The following is a 16977-nucleotide window of genomic DNA, read 5'->3' on the forward strand; positions in this document are numbered from 1 at the left end:
TGGCTACCCTGCACTTACAATGTCTAAGGTTTTGTTTAGACACTGTAGGGGTACCATGCTCATGCACTGGTACCCTCACCTATGGTATAGTGCACCCTGCCTTAGGGCTGTAAGGCCTGCTAGAGGGGTGTCTTACCTATACTGCATAGGCAGTGAGAGGCTGGCATGGCACCCTGAGGGGAGTGCCATGTCGACTTACTCATTTTGTTCTCACTAGCACCCACAGGCTTGTAAGCAGTGTGTCTGTGCTGAGTGAGGGGTCTCTAGGGTGGCATAAGACATGCTGCAGCCCTTAGAGACCTTCCTTGGCATCAGGGCCCTTGGTACTAGAAGTACCAGTTACAAGGGACTTATCTGAATGCCAGGGTGTGCCAATTGTGGATACAATGGTACATTTTAGGTGAAGGAACACTGGTGCTGGGGCCTGGTTAGCAGGGTCCCAGCACTCTTCTTAGTCAAGTCAGCATCAGTATCAGGCAAAAAGTGGGGGGTAACTGCAACAGGGAGCCATTTCTTTACACAAGCCCCCCCCAGCCTACAGGCCAGGAGACTCAGCCCAAGCTGGGAGAGTCTTCCTAGTCTGTCAGGCGAGGAAGAGTAGGAGAAATAGGCTGGTTAGTTGCAGGGCCTACTCTGCCTTACATCCTTCTGTTCAGGTCATTCCCTTTGGGGAACTGACCCACTTCCACAGTGATAGGACCTAGTCTGAATTGCCTCTTGTCTGCCTCTTCAATGTCTCCACCCATTCTTTCTATTTTGGTCTTAGAGGTGTCCACCTCTGCTAACCTTATCTTGGCCAGGGTCACCCCTAGCTTACCCAGAGAGGTTACCCAGAGCTGGAGTAACCCCACCATGACCAATAGGGTCAGGGGGCCTAACTTGCTATTTGGCATGGGGTCAGACCACCATGCTAAGGATAGTGCAGCCATAAAGGCTAACACCCAGCAGAGGCCACTGACAGCTGTCAGTGCCCAGAACCACACCTTTAGCTCTTCACCTAAAAGGGAAGGGGCTAAGTTACAGGCTTCTTTGGGTTCAGGTTGCCTGTCTGCTGTATTGGAGTGGGGGGTTACCACATCTTGTAGTAAACACCCTTCTTCCACTCTTTCTTCTGTTAGCTGAGGAGCCACCCACTCAGGTTTAACAGTTGCCTGACTAGCCAGGACTTCTTGTGGGTCAGGTTGGACTTTATCAGGGCCATTTTTGGAGTTCTCCCCTACTGGAGCAGAATCTCCCTGGCTTGCTGTAACCTTGGCTAAAGGTTGTCCACCCCTCCTACTCTGTTTTCTTTTCTTCTTCTTCTGGGGCCTGCTTGCATTTACTGCAGAGGCAGGATTTCCAGAATCCTTGGGAGAGGACTGGCACTGGACCAGTTCCTCTCTTGGGCTCTGACTAACCTCTGGGTAGTCATTTCCAAGGAGACAATCAAGGGGGAGGTCTGTACTGACTACTACCCTTCTCCAGCTAAGAGTGCCACCCACTTCTATGGGCACTAAAGCCACAGGCCTCTTAGTGACCCTGTCTAGGCTAACTCTTACCCTGGCAGTCTCACCTGGGATGTACTGGTTCGAGAGCACCAGCCTGTCATGCACAATAGTGTGACTGGCACAAGTGTCTCTCAGGGCAGTGGTTGGGATTCCATTCACCAGTAGGTGGTGGAAGTGTCTACTTCCCTCTGGAATCTCCAACTCACCTGTTGGGCCCTGTTTCCAGTTGAAGGCTATGAAGACCTCCTCATCTGAGGAGTCATCTCCCATGGCTACACTGGTTACCCCTGGAATTTTGTTCTGGGGTTTGTTTTTGGGACAAGAAGTGTCCTTGGTGTGGTGCCCAGACTGTTTACAGTTGTGGCACCATGCCTTAGTGGCATCCCAGTTCTTACCCTGGTACCCACCTTTGTTTTGGGTTGTGTCTTGGGGCCCACCCACCTGTTCTGGTTTTTGGGGGCCTACAGAGGACTCTTTTTCTTTGTTTCTAGTGTTACCCACTTTCTCCTGGGGAGTTTTTGTAACCCCTTTCTTTTGGTCACCCCCAGTGGAAGTTTTGGTTACCCTAGTCTTGACCCAGTGGTCTGCCTTCTTTCCCAATTCTTGGGGAGAAATTGGACCTAGGTCTACCAGATACTGATGCAACTTTTCATTGAAGCAGTTACTTAAAATGTGTTCTTTCATAAACAAATTATAAAGCCCAACATAGTCACACACTTCATTTCCAGTTAACCAACCATCCAGTGTTTTTACTGAGTAGTCTACAAAATCAACCCAGGTCTGGCTCGAGGATTTTTGAGCCCCCCTGAATCTAATTCTATACTCCTCAGTGGAGAATCCAAAGCCCTCAATCAGGGTACCCTTCATGAGGTCATAAGATTCTGCATCTTTTCCAGAGAGTGTGAGGAGTCTATCCCTACACTTTCCAGTGAACATTTCCCAAAGGAGAGCACCCCAGTGAGATCGGTTTACTTTTCTGGTTACACAAGCCCTCTCAAAAGCTGTGAACCATTTGGTGATGTCATCACCATCTTCATATTTTGTTACAATCCCTTTGGGGATTTTTAGGATGTCAGGAGAATCTCTGACCCTATTTAAGTTGCTGCCACCATCGATGGGACCTAGGCCCATCTCTTTTCTTTCCCTTTCTATGGCTAGGAGCTGCTTTTCCAAAGCCAATCTTTTGACCATCCTGGCTAACAGGGGGTCATCTTCACTGGAGTTATCCTCAGTGATTTCAGAGGTGTTGGTCTCTCCTGTGAGGGAACCAGCATCTCTGACTATTATTTTTGGAGTCAGGGTTTGAGGGACCCTGTTCTCCCTAGATAGGACTGGTAGGGGGGAATTTTCCTCCAAGTCACTATCCTCTTCCTCTGAGTTGCCACCCTCAGAGGGGTTGGCCTTTTCAAACTCTGCCAAAAGCTCCTGGAGCTGTATTTTGGTAGGTTTGGGGCCCATTGTTATTTTCTTTATTTTACAGAGTGACCTTAGCTCCCTCATCTTAAGATGGAGGTAAGGTGTGGTGTCGAGTTCCACCACAGTCACATCTGTGCTAGACATTTTGCTTCTAAAAGTTGGAATACTTTTTAAGAATCTACAACTGGTTCTAGAATCTAATTCAAACTTTTACAAACTTTTAAACTCTAAAAGAAATGCTAAACAGGATCTAACACAAGGCCCTAGCAGGTCTTTTAAGAATTTAGAAAACTTTTCAAATTGCAAAAATCAATTTCTAATGACAATTTTGGAATTTGTCGTGTGATCAGGTATTGGCTGAGTAGTCCAGCAAATGCAAAGTCTTGTACCCCACCGCTGATCCACCAATGTAGGAAGTTGGCTCTGTATGTGCTATTTCAAAGTAAGGAATAGCATGCATAGAGTCCAAGGGTTCCCCTTAGAGGTAAAATAGTGGTAAAAATAGATAATACTAATGCTCTATTTTGTGGTAGTGTGGTCGAGCAGTAGGCTTATCCAAGGAGTAGTGTTAAGCATTTGTTGTACATACACATAGACAATAAATGAGGTACACACACTCAGAGACAAATCCAGCCAATAGGTTTTTATATAGAAAAATATCTTTCCTTAGTTTATTTTAAGAACCACAGGTTCAAATTCTACATGTAATAGCTCATTTGAAAGGTATTGCAGGTAAGTACTTTAGGAACTTTAAATCATAAAAATTGCATGTATACTTTTCAAGTTATTCACAAATAGCTGTTTTAAAAGTGGACACTTAGTGCAATTTTCACCGTTCCTAGGGGAGGTAAGTTTTTGGTTAGTTTTACCAGGTAAGTAAGACACTTACAGGGTTCAGTTCTTGGTCCAAGGTAGCCCACCGTTGGGGGTTCAGAGCAACCCCAAAGTCACCACACCAGCAGCTCAGGGCCGGTCAGGTGCAGAGTTCAAAGTGGTGCCCAAAACACATAGGCTAGAATGGAGAGAAGGGGGTGCCCCGGTTCCGGTCTGCTTGCAGGTAAGTACCCGCGTCTTCGGAGGGCAGACCAGGGGGGTTTTGTAGGGCACCGGGGGGGACACAAGCCCACACAGAAATTTCACCCTCAGCAGCGCGGGGGCGGCCGGGTGCAGTGTAGAAACAAGCGTCGGGTTCGCAATGTTTGTCTATGAGAGATCTCGGGATCTCTTCAGCGCTGCAGGCAGGTAAGGGGGGGATTCCTCGGGGAAACCTCCACTTGGGCAAGGGAGAGGGACTCCTGGGGGTCACTTCTCCAGTGAAAGTCCGGTCCTTCAGGTCCTGGGGGCTGCGGGTGCAGGGTCTCTCCCAGGCGTCGGGACTTTAGGTTCAAAGAGTCGCGGTCAGGGGAAGCCTCGGCATTCCCTCTGCAGGCGGCGCTGTGGGGGCTCAGGGGGGACAGGTTTTGGTACTCACAGTATCAGAGTAGTCCTGGGGTCCCTCTTGAGGTGTTGGATCGCCACCAGCCGAGTCGGGGTCGCCGGGTGCAGTGTTGCAAGTCTCACGCTTCTTGCGGGGAGCTTGCAGGGTTCTTTAAAGCTGCTGGAAACGAAGTTGCAGCTTTTCTTGGAGCAGGTCCGCTGTCCTCGGGAGTTTCTTGTCTTTTCGAAGCAGGGGCAGTCCTCAGAGGATGTCGAGGTCGCTGGTCCCTTTGGAAGGCGTCGCTGGAGCAGGATCTTTGGAAGGCAGGAGACAGGCCGGTGAGTTTCTGGAGCCAAGGCAGTCGTCGTCTTCTGGTCTTCCGCTGCAGGGGTTTTCAGCTAGGCAGTCCTTCTTCTTGTAGTTGCAGGAATCTAATTTTCTAGGGTTCAGGGTAGCCCTTAAATACTAAATTTAAGGGCGTGTTTAGGTCTGGGGGGTTAGTAGCCAATGGCTACTAGCCCTGAGGGTGGGTACACCCTCTTTGTGCCTCCTCCCAAGGGGAGGGGGTCACAATCCTAACCCTATTGGGGGAATCCTCCATCTGCAAGATGGAGGATTTCTAAAAGTTAGAGTCACTTCAGCTCAGGACACCTTAGGGGCTGTCCTGACTGGCCAGTGACTCCTCCTTGTTTTTCTCATTATTTTCTCCGGCCTTGCCGCCAAAAGTGGGGCCTGGCCGGAGGGGGCGGGCAACTCCACTAGCTGGAGTGTCCTGCTGGGTTGGCACAAAGGAGGTGAGCCTTTGAGGCTCACCGCCAGGTGTGACAATTCCTGCCTGGGGGAGGTGTTAGCATCTCCACCCAGTGCAGGCTTTGTTACTGGCCTCAGAGTGACAAAGGCACTCTCCCCATGGGGCCAGCAACATGTCTCGGTTTGTGGCAGGCTGCTAAAACTAGTCAGCCTACACAGATAGTCGGTTAAGTTTCAGGGGGCACCTCTAAGGTGCCCTCTGTGGTGTATTTTACAATAAAATGTACACTGGCATCAGTGTGCATTTATTGTGCTGAGAAGTTTGATACCAAACTTCCCAGTTTTCAGTGTAGCCATTATGGTGCTGTGGAGTTCGTGTAAAACAGACTCCCAGACCATATACTCTTATGGCTACCCTGCACTTACAATGTCTAAGGTTTTGTTTAGACACTGTAGGGGTACCATGCTCATGCACTGGTACCCTCACCTATGGTATAGTGCACCCTGCCTTAGGGCTGTAAGGCCTGCTAGAGGGGTGTCTTACCTATACTGCATAGGCAGTGAGAGGCTGGCATGGCACCCTGAGGGGAGTGCCATGTCGACTTACTCATTTTGTTCTCACTAGCACCCACAGGCTTGTAAGCAGTGTGTCTGTGCTGAGTGAGGGGTCTCTAGGGTGGCATAAGACATGCTGCAGCCCTTAGAGACCTTCCTTGGCATCAGGGCCCTTGGTACTAGAAGTACCAGTTACAAGGGACTTATCTGAATGCCAGGGTGTGCCAATTGTGGATACAATGGTACATTTTAGGTGAAGGAACACTGGTGCTGGGGCCTGGTTAGCAGGGTCCCAGCACTCTTCTTAGTCAAGTCAGCATCAGTATCAGGCAAAAAGTGGGGGGTAACTGCAACAGGGAGCCATTTCTTTACAGTTACCCCCTAACTTTTTGCCTTTGCTGATGCCAACTTTGATTGAAAGTGTTCTGGGACCCTGCTAACCAGGCCCCAGCACCAGTGTTCTTTCCCTAAACTGTACCTTTGTTTCCACAATTGGCACAACCCTGGCACTCAGATAAGTCCCTTGTAACTGGTACCCCTGGTACCAAGGACCCTGATGCCAGGCAAGGTCTCTAAGGGCTGCAGCATGTCTTATGCCACCCTGGGGACCCCTCACTCAGCACATGAACACTGCCTTACAGCTTTATGTAGCCATAAAGAATATATGGTGTGGGAGTTTGTCAAACACGAACTCCACAGTTCCATATTGGCTACACTGAAATCTGGGAAGTTTGGTATCAAACTTCTCAGCACTATAAATGCACACTGATGCCAGTGTGCAATTTATTGTAACATGCACCCAGAGGGCATCTTAGAGATGCCCCCTGAATACCAATCCGACTTCTAGTGTAGGCTGACCAGTTCCTGCCAGCCTGCCACAAACCAGGCAAGTGGCTGGCCACATGGGGAGAGTGCCTTTGTCACTCTGTGGCCAGGAACAAAAGCCTGTGCTGGGTGAAGGTGCTTCTCACCTCCCCCTGCCTGCAGGAACTGTAACACCTGGCGGTGAGCCTCAAAGGCTCACCCCTTTTGTTACAGCGCCTCAGGGCATCCCAGCTAGTGGAGATGCCCGCTCCTCCGGCCACTGCCCCCACTTTTGGCAGCACGGCTGGAGGAGATAATGAGAAAAACAAGGAGTAGTCACCCACCAGTCTGGACAGCCCCTAAGGTGTCCTGAGCTGAGGTGACCCCTGCCTTTAGAAATCCTCCATCTTAGTGTTGGAGGATTCCCTCAATAGGATTAGGGATGTGCCCCTCCTCCCCACAGCGAGGAGGCACAAAGAGGGTGTAGCCACCCTCAAGGACAGTAGCCATTGGCTACTGCCCTCCCAGACCTAAACACACCCCTAAATCTAGTATTTAGGGGCACCCCAGAACCCAGGAAAGGAGATTCCTGCAACCTGAAGAAACAAGGAGGACTGCTAACCTACAAGCCCTGCAGAGAAGACGGAAGACAACAACTGCTTTGGCCCCAGCCCTACCGGCCTGTCTCCTGATAAAACCTGCAACCAGCGACGCATCCGACAGGGACCAGCGACCTCTGAAGCCTCAGAGGACTGCCCTGGACTAAAGGACCAAGAACCTCCGTGAGCAGCGGCTCTGCTCAACAACAGCAACTTCTTTGCAACAAAGAAGCAACTTTTAAAGAACTCATTCTTCCCGCCGGAAGCTTGAGACTTCCCACTCTGCACCCGACGCCCCCGGCTCCAGATCCAGAGAACAAACACCATAGGGAGGACTCCCTGGCGACTGCGACCCCGTGAGTAGCCCGAGACGACCCCCCTGGCCCCCACAGCGACGCCTGCAGAGAGAATCCAGAGGCTCCCCCTGACCCGCGACTGCCTGTAACAAGGGACCCGACACCTGGAATAAGGACTGCCCCCGCAGCCCCAGGACCTGAAGGAACCGAACCTCAGTGCAGGAGTGACCCCAAGGCGACCCTCTGCCTAGCCCAGGTGGTGGCTGTCCCGGAAAGCCCCCGTGCTTGCCTGCACCGCTAGAGTGACCCTCGGGTCCCTCCAAAGAATCCTATTCAAAACCCGACACCTGCTTTGCACACTGCACCCGGCCGCCCCTGTGCCTCTGAGGGTATGTTTTGTGTGCCTACTTGTGTCCCCCCCCCCCCCCCCCCCCCAGTGCTCTACAAAACCCCCCTGGTCTGCCCCCCGAGGACGCGGGTACTTACCTACTGGCAGACTGGAACCGGAGCACCCCTGTTCTCCATAGGCGCCAATGTGTTTTGGGCACCTCTTTGACCTCTGCACCTGACCGGCCCTGAGCTGCTGGTGTGGTAACTTTGGGGTTGCCTTGAGCCCCCAATGGTGGGCTGCCTATGCCAAGGAACTGAGACTTGTAATTGTCTTACTTAGCTCACAGTCTAACCTTTACTTACCTCCCTCACGAACTGTTGATTTTTGCACTGTGTCCACTTTTAAAATAGCTTATTGCCATTTTAACAAAGACTGTATATTATATTGCTTTTAGTCAAAGTTCCTAACTCACCTGTGTGAAGGACCTTGCATTTTATGTGTTTACTTCAAATCTTGAACCTGTGGTTCTTAAAAAAAAATTAAGAAAATATATTTTTTCTATATAAAAACCTATTGGCCTGGAGTAAGTCTTTGAGTGTGTGTTCCTCATTTATTGTCTGTGTGTGTACAACAACTGCTTAACCCTACCCTCTGATAAGCCTACTGCTCGACCACACTACCACAAAATAGAGCATTAGAATTATCTAATTTTACCACTATCTTACCTCTAAGGGGAACCCTTGGACTCTATGCACACTATTTCTTACTTTGAAATAGTATATACAGAGCCAAGTTCCTACAGTTGCACAACCCCATCATGTAATACACCCCATTTCCTCTCATTAAGTTCTGTCCATTTCTAAATGAGGTGGACGGACCAAGGATTTAACAGGCAAGGTATTCTGACACGTTTGCAGCGGATTTCCATGTCCACGAGACTCTACATCAGCCCCAAAGTGACATGCTAAAGTCTAGCTTGTATATTGCTTTGTCTCATAGAAATAAAATAAAATTTGAAAAACTCCAACTTTCACATTTAAGTTTACATTTAATTTTTTGTATTTTTTCTTTGTGAATTAAGTAAAATAATTCATAACGTATGATCTTGTTTGAAGTGTGCTTGGTTCTGTATTCTGGTGTATTATTTGGATGTTCAAATTGTAGAAATTGCTTAGGCCATGATCACCGACTTCCTTTAGTGATTCCATGTAGGTACTCAGAAGGGAAATGGTTAAGAATCCCTGGTATAAACCACTGACAATAGCTTTGGATGGCATTTTAACCCATAATTTTTCACCCGCTTTGCCACTTAGTATAGACAGCGGTGTGCCTTGTGCTGATCTGTACTGACCCTGCTCCTCCTTGGAATAGTATATCCTGAATTGCCAGATGATGCCACCTCCTGGACAGACCACAAGCAACCTTATACTGGTTCTACCTTTTTAGGTTTTGTCAGTGAAGTACAGCTTGCTTACACTGGTACAGCAAGAAAGTATACCACATCTAGTCATACGCTTGACCACTTAAAGCATTACCTTTGGGCCCAGGCAGGTCTCCAGGAGCACAATCTCTCCCCCACACACATCGTATGCTGACAGCGTTGTGCATACCTAAGTCCAGTAGGCTGCCCCCATGAGAACAAGAACACCAAACAGCAGAGGGGGAGAGAACCTCCCAGCTCCTCTTATTGCATGAGTTTTACTCAGACTTCTCACTTACTGTATATACTATTGTGCCACCTCTACTACCTACAGTGCTTAGTCATCTCTTGTTTAGCTTTCGAACTTCTCCACCTCACTTTTTGTGCTGTTCCTGAACATTTCAGATGACATCTTACAATTCAGAAATCATCGCTAAAGGATTATTGTCATGTATTGCATTCTAACGTTGTGTATTGGAAGGAATGAGAAATAGTCATGCATGTGATGCATTGGAAAAGTTTTAATGATTCAACGCTATTTTTGTGCATGATGAGGTACAATTCATCTGTATTCTGTAAGTCGAAAGGCATTTACGACAGGTTTTAGAACTGTAATGTTTTGGTTTATTGATGACTGATTCTCCATTTTCAGTGTTATAAATGTAATCCTGTGATAGTTTGCTTGTTACCATCCAAATCTCATGTGGTGTACATATTTATTTCTAGGCTAGCAAAGATGTTTTGTTTATCCTAAGCTTCAATTCTGTCCTTTCAATTGAACGCTGTTCTGTTCTTCTGCAGTTTGCTGGTACGCTTTCGGATGGTTTGGGAAAGACAATGGATAACAGGCATCAGTCTGAAAGAGAATACATTCGATACCATGCTGCAACCAGTGGCGAGCACCTTGTTGCTGGAATTCATGGACTGGCTCATGGTATGTAACATCAAAACAAGCACTGAGTTTATCTGACCATTTGATTGGGATGGTGAATCATATGAAAATAAATGAATTAAAAATGGAGAAGTGTGTTACACCACAAGGAAGCAGTGGCATTAAAGGATATCCCTGCAGAAGTGTTGTACTGCATAACTGCCAGATGGTTAACACCCAAAAGATTGTTCTTAATTCTCTCAATATATGACTCTTATTTAGCATTTTTACCATATACCTGGTAGTTTGCAAAAATGTAGCTGAATCAGGGCCCTATAGAAAATTTTCCTTTTCCTTTTGTTGCAGAAGTGAGGTGAAGGGATTCACTATGTTGTTTTATTGCTATTTTAGCCATATTTTATACACATTATTCTAGCAAACTAGGCCTGCCGTTGTGCACTTTAGCCCAGTTACATTTTATTCAGAATTGCCTTATTTTTCTAGCAATAGCCACATTTGCGGTGTTATTTTATTTTCTCTATCTAATTGTTCTTTCTCCTTGAAAAGCATTACGTTCTCAGCAGGACATTCATTCAACTTCGTGCTTTCCTCAAGGCTGCAGTCAGACAGGGTTGCCGGCAAAAGTGGTACGCCGTGTCTCCAACATTCACAGAAACACACACATTCGTATGTTGGGTCCCTTTCTTAGAATGTCAAATGTTTTATTATAAAACACTCCTTTGTCCCCTACACGTTAGAAGGATATTCAAGCCAGGTGACCACAACTGCATGCTGATTGCCTCGCTACAGCTGCTTGCTTAGACTGCCGAACCCCTGACCTACAGGGGGATGGTGTCCCTCTAGACTATAGGCATCTTTGCTCAGGTATGAGGGATGATGTCTTCCCAAGGGGTAAACCTGAAGGGCGGGTTAGGCTAATAACGCTATGCTCTAACACAGCTCAGGTAGGAAAAAATATATCACTCCTAGTGACAGTGTGGTTGGACTGTTTTTGTGTTTCACACTCCTTGTCACCTTCTTGCTTCTAGTGTGTTTTATCATCCTAATTATTGCAATACATTTCATTTTGTCTAAGATGCAGTTACTTCAATTAACCCTTATTGAAATATATTCTGCCTCTGTTCGTCTTTGCCTGTGTGAGACTACTGTAACCGAGAGAAAGGGGTGAGATCTGATCGACCACAATTCCCCTGGGCGGAGAGTTAGCCGGAAACCAGGATTTGGCCGACAGGCGGCACATGGTGTGGAATTATACTTAGTACCCCCAATATCTGATAGAGACTTCTAGTTGCAGATTCCTTACCTTAGAATTTCCCCCAGGCGCCAGACGGGATCCAGTGATTTTTATTAGAGCAATATCCTTGCGTGTCGGTAGATGGCGTTGGTCAACTCCGCAGGCGTCATTGGTGTTGTAGTCACCGTGGTGATGTCGGGAGTAGTATATAGACGCCGCCTTCGCGCAGTGACGTCTGTTCTTTTCTTTCCGCACCACGCGCTGATCCGAAGAAGAGCTACCCTGGCCTCTTTTTGGACCGACTTGGACCGTTTTGTTGCGTTTTTGTGAGAAATTTCATTCATCAAGGATGTCCCCGAAGACTGGTTTCAAGCAGTGTGAGGAGTGTCATCGTACGATGTCGGTGACGGATCCTCATTGGGTTTGTCTGTGGTGTCTCGAGCACGACCACGACCTGAAGTTGTGCTCCGAGTGCCGGACCATGCACCTGAAGGCTTTGAGGGAGCGGTCCCTAAAGCTCATGGCAGCCAGGCACTCGACTCCGCGTAAGTCCCGGTCTTTGAGAGGAAGGTCTCGAGACCGGTCGCGGAGCCATCACCACTCAACTTCTTCCAAATCCTGGGGTCAAGGTAAGAAGAAGAAGTCGAAGAGATCCCATTGCTCTCCGACTTCGCCCTGTCGCTCGATTGACACGATGCGGGAGGAGCGTCCACGCACAAGGCCTCTGTCCTCGGATCCTGCGTCTGGGTCTGCTCCGCGTTTCCCTGAGTTTCCCGGAGCCAGAGCGACCCCCGCCCAGCATAAATAGTTTTATGAGGCTATGCGCCTCATCTTTGGGCGGACCGACCCCGGAACGGCGCCTTTAGGCCCAAGGGATTCGGATGACGGGCCGTCTGGTTCCGCGCCGGTGGCTTCCGCTCCGGCCACCGTTGTCACCTCCAGATCCGCACGCGGATCCACACCTGCGCCGGTCGCACCCTTGAGACCTTCCCCGGCGCCGGGTCGATTGTTGGCGCTCCCAACGTCCGTAGTGCCCACCATCGACGTCCAACCAATTCTTATCCCAGACGAGTCAGAGTCGTAGCGGCGTCGTCCGATGCCGCCTTTGCCTTCAATGGGGCTGATACTTCTCCTGACGGTGGCATGCTGTCTCCTCCTACCGTGGCTATGGCAGAGGAAGCGACTTAAGGGATGGTGGTCAGTAGGGCAGCTGAGGTCCTTGGTCTTGAGCTTCCCATTGTTGAGGTCAGGTTTAATCTCCTGACGGAGGTAGTTCAGCCAGGGGCTTCTACTTTAGGGCCCCTTTTGCCATTTAATTAAGTCCTCGCCGATGTCCTTTTGGGTACCTGGTCCAAACCCAACCCAGGGGCTCCTGTGAATAGGACTATCGCACGCCGCCATTGGCCCGCTCCGAATGACCCTAAATTCCTGTCCCATCACCCCATGCCTGAGAGTCTTGTTATCCAGGCTTCCTCTTCTTCAGGCGCATTCCCTTCCGCACCCCCGGACAGGGAATCCAAAAGACTAGAACAGTTTGGCAAGAAGTTATTTTCTTCCTCCAGTTTCACGCTGCGGTCTGTGAACCCCGCATGCCTTTTGGGCCGCTATTCCCACTTTTTGTGGGATACAGTTGCACAAGTCCTGCTGCAGATACCGGAAGAGGCCCGTTTTATTGTCTCCCAAGCTATGAACGATGGGAGAGATGCGGCAAAGTTCACAATCCATTGTGGGCTGGACACGACCGGGCAGATAGGTTGCTATGACGGTGGCCTTACAACGCCATGCCTGGTTGCGTACTTCTGGTTTTTCTGGGGATGTCCAACAGTCACTCATAGAAATGCCCTTTGATGGCTCACATCTCTTTGGAGACAAAGTGGACTCGGCATTGGAGAGATTCAAGGATTTACAGGCTACGGTCTTTCCTCTGCCCCTCGCCCCCCCCACAGTCCTCTTTTCACCCCTTTTGTGGCCATGGAATGGGCTCCCTGTCGCATCCTCCACCCAGCCACCGTGCCACCCATGCTGTTCAGCCTCTGCGTGGCTAGGGATGCGGGCTCCCACGTGGCTGTGGGACAGGGAACCAGAGGTCTGCCCAGTCAACCTCTGCCCCCGCTGCAGCCTCCAAGCCCTCCCAGTCCGTCCCCTCACTCTCGTCCAGTTGGTGGCAGGATTCGCCATCACCTGCCTGACTGGGAATACATCACCATGGACAGGTGGGTTTTGCAGATAGTTCGGAAGGGCTACTCCCTCCCTTTCGAATCTGCTCCACCAACCATGCCTCTATCCTTCAGTCACCTTCCAGAGGATCATTTGGCGATTCTCCGCCAGGAAGTCGCAGCTCTCTTGGCCAAGGGAGCTGTAGAAAAGCTCCATGTGCCCGAAATAGGTCGTGGTTGTTATTTCCGCTACTTTCTGATACCAAAAAAGGACAAGGGCTTACGTCCTATCCTAGACCTTTGGGACCTAAACTACTTCCTCAAGAAAGAGAAATACAAAATGCTCACCCTGGCTTAGGTTCTGTCTGCTTTGGACCCAGAAGACTAGATGGTAGCATTGGACTTGCAGGATGCTTATTTCCACATCCCCATCCTGCCTGCCCACAGATGTTACCTACAATTTGTGGTAGGTCACGAGCACTTTCAGTTTACCGTGCTTCCCTTCGGCCTTACTAGCGCCCCTCGGGTGTTCACAAAAGTGATGGCAGTGGTTGCAGCTCATCTGCGCAGGTTAGAGGTCTCACCCTTCCCCTACCTCGACGACTGTCTGTTGAAGGTGGACTCGCCCCAGAAAGTCGTCTCCCACCTTCAGACTAAGGCGAACTTCCTGCACACGCTGGGGTTCACTATAAACATGCCGAAGTCACACATGACTCCCTCTCAGATGCTCCCTTTCATCTGAGCTGTTCTGCACACAGTGCAGTTTCAGGCTTATCCTCCGAAAGGCGAGTCCAAGACATTCAGGCTATGATTCCGATCTTTCGGCCTTGGCTTTGTGTTTCGGTGAGACTGAGTCTGAGGCTGCTGGGCCTCATGGCCTCCTGCATCCTGCTAGTAACACGTCAGATGGCATATGCGAGCTCTGCAGTGGGACCTGAAGTTCCAGTGGGCACAGCATCAGGGGAATCGCTCTGACATGTTCCAGATCTCAAAGGGGACTGCAAAAGACCTGCAGGGGTGGCTTTCGAATCCGCATTAGGTCCACGGCAGATCCCTCTCCCTTCCCCAACCAGATCTCTCTATAGTAACAGATGCGTCACTTCCGGGTTGTGGCGGCCACATGGAGAGGCAGGGATCAGAGGGCTCTGGTCTCTGGCGGAGTCTGGGCTCCATATCAATCTTCTGGAGCTCCGGGCAATCAGGTTTGCGTTGAAAGCATTCCTTCCCTCTCTCAAAGGGAAAGGGGTACAGGTGTTCACGGACAATACTACCGCCATGTGGTACTGCAACAAACAGGATGGAGTAGGGTCCTGACCCTTTATCAGGAGGCACTACGCCTCTGGACATGGCTGGAACATCAGTGCATCACCCTGATGGTTCAACATCTGGCAGGTTCCCTCAACACCAGAGCGGACGAACTGAGCTGCCGATGCACAGCCGGTTACGAATGACGTCTCCATCCGGAGGTGACGCAAGGTCTGTTTCAGTAGTGGGGAGAGCCTTTGTTAGATCTGTTCACCTCTGCAGAGAGAACGTTCAATGTCAGGTGTTTTGCGCGTTGGAGTTTCCAAGGTAGCACTCGCTCGGAGATGCTTTTCGTCTCGAGTAGAACTCCGGCCTCCTCTACGCCTTTCCGCCTATTCCTCTTCTGCCCAGAGTTCTCAAGAAGATCCGGAACGACCGGGCCCAAGTCATCTTGGTGGCTCTGGACTGGGCACGGAGAGTATGGTATCCAGAGCTATTGAGCATGTCCATTGATCCTCCTGTCAGACTGCCTCTTTGGGCGGATCTTCTGTTGCAGCAACAGGGGACGGTTCTTCACCTGAACCTGTCCAACCTCCGCCTTCATGCGTGAAGATTGAGCAGCGACAGTTGACAACTTTAGATCTTCCACCCGAAGACTGCGATGTTATCTTGGCAGCCAGGCGTCCCTCAACCAAAACTGTGTACGCCTGTCGTTGGAATAAATTTGTGGCATGGTGTACTAACAAATCTGTTGATCCTCTTTCTGCCCCTCTATCCGAGGTTCTTCTGTTCATTCTTTCTTTGGCCCAGCAGCTGCCATTTCGGCCTTCCTTAGGTTACCTGATCAGCCCTTACTTTTTAAATCTCCTATTGTGAGTAGATTCCTAAAAGGCCTCACCCATTTATTTCCTCCCACTCCATTTATCATCAACTAGAATATGTCTCTACCAGATATTTCGTTACCGAAGGTAAGTAACTTGTACCTCAGGTGATTCTGCAACCCGAATCCAGTAGCCTCATTAGCACAATGAGAATCTATTCAACATGACGACACCAACGTTTGGTCAGGCACTCATTTATGGATCCTCCTAACTATCTGTTTCTCACTAAAGGCACCTCAATACTATATATGGAGATGTCTGTGGTTTTGAGGATTTCCTCCTCAGCTAAGTAAGTAGTACCTATCTAACGCTGTAGGTTGTTCAAGCTTATAAGGATGAATCCCTTCTTGGTTTCCTTATCTCTGAACATGCACCTTTACCATTAACATGGCAAACCTGCAAAGGGTAGCAATTGCAGTAAAATGCGACCACTCCATACTGCACACTTATTGGCACATGGCCGAACAACCCAGGGGGTCAAAATTCACATTTGTTGTTGATGCTTATCCAGCCTACAGAACAGAAACATTTTGTTCTTGGGTTACCTTTCCAGCAGTTGATGGGAACACAAACACATTTCATCACTATACTCCTGCAAAAATGCCTGCACAATTTAGAGCTTAAGCAAAAAATGAGGGACAGGGAGGTTAAAGGTCCAGTGCATGTTCTCCCAAACCTACTGACTCAAAACACATTGCAGCGCCGATCTGACAAGGAGCTCGCCGGATGATGAAGCATGGCATCCACTGGGATGTGTGAGGGCACTAGCTTCTAACCTAAGGATTGCCCTGTGTTTTCTTTCACTATTAGGAACAGTGTATACGTGTTTTGTATCAATATAGAGCTTATGCATATTTAGAAATACCTTTATCTTATCAAGACCATAATAATTGGTTTGATGTTGCACTACCAGATACTGTATTACATGTGAGGTAAAGTCCTCGAGTAATGATGGCCGGATCTGGCCTTTATTGGCCACATATAAACCGCTCCCTGATGCAGCAAACTTAGCAGTAGTTGAGGTTCGCTGGTTATATACAGAGCTCACTGGAATATACAGTTAGTACGGTTTGTAATGCAAACATTAAATACTAACCCAGTACGTGCTGTCCCAGCGCAACCACATGCAGTTATGCCAGGCATTAACCCTGCAACTGTACATTCGATCATGGGTAAAGTCCCGCAAAGTGGGAGGAAATTCAGTTTTGGTTAGCTCCAAAAATGAATGCGCTGGAAGCATTTTTTCTTCATACTGGTCCTCAGGACAAACATAGGATACTCACTATGTGCTTGCCAGTTGAGATGGTTCCCACAGTAGATAACTGCAACACATGGGGCACAGTATTTGCCACACTTTTTGCCATGCTCTATACTACCACACATGATACACCAACACTTGCCAATCTTCTGGAAGTGTTAAAACAAACTGAAGATGAATATGGGACTGCCCCAGCCCTAGACTTGGGGATGCAATTAATGGGCAATTTTGCCACT

At 49.0% G+C, this 16977-nt stretch overlaps 1 protein-coding gene across 2 annotated transcripts in view; it reads left to right on the plus strand.

The window, feature by feature from the left end:
• VPS13D (vacuolar protein sorting 13 homolog D) overlaps positions 1-16977 on the plus strand; it is a 2230750-nt gene that overhangs the window by 1971912 nt on the left and 241861 nt on the right. For both annotated transcript variants that reach the window (XM_069240741.1, XM_069240742.1), the window contains one exon: positions 9877-10009. In XM_069240741.1, the coding sequence (XP_069096842.1) occupies positions 9877-10009 (133 nt within the window). The remainder of the gene's footprint in view (positions 1-9876; positions 10010-16977) is intronic.

Source organism: Pleurodeles waltl, chromosome 6 (assembly GCF_031143425.1).
Source record: "Pleurodeles waltl isolate 20211129_DDA chromosome 6, aPleWal1.hap1.20221129, whole genome shotgun sequence".
Taxonomy (NCBI): domain Eukaryota; kingdom Metazoa; phylum Chordata; class Amphibia; order Caudata; family Salamandridae; genus Pleurodeles; species Pleurodeles waltl.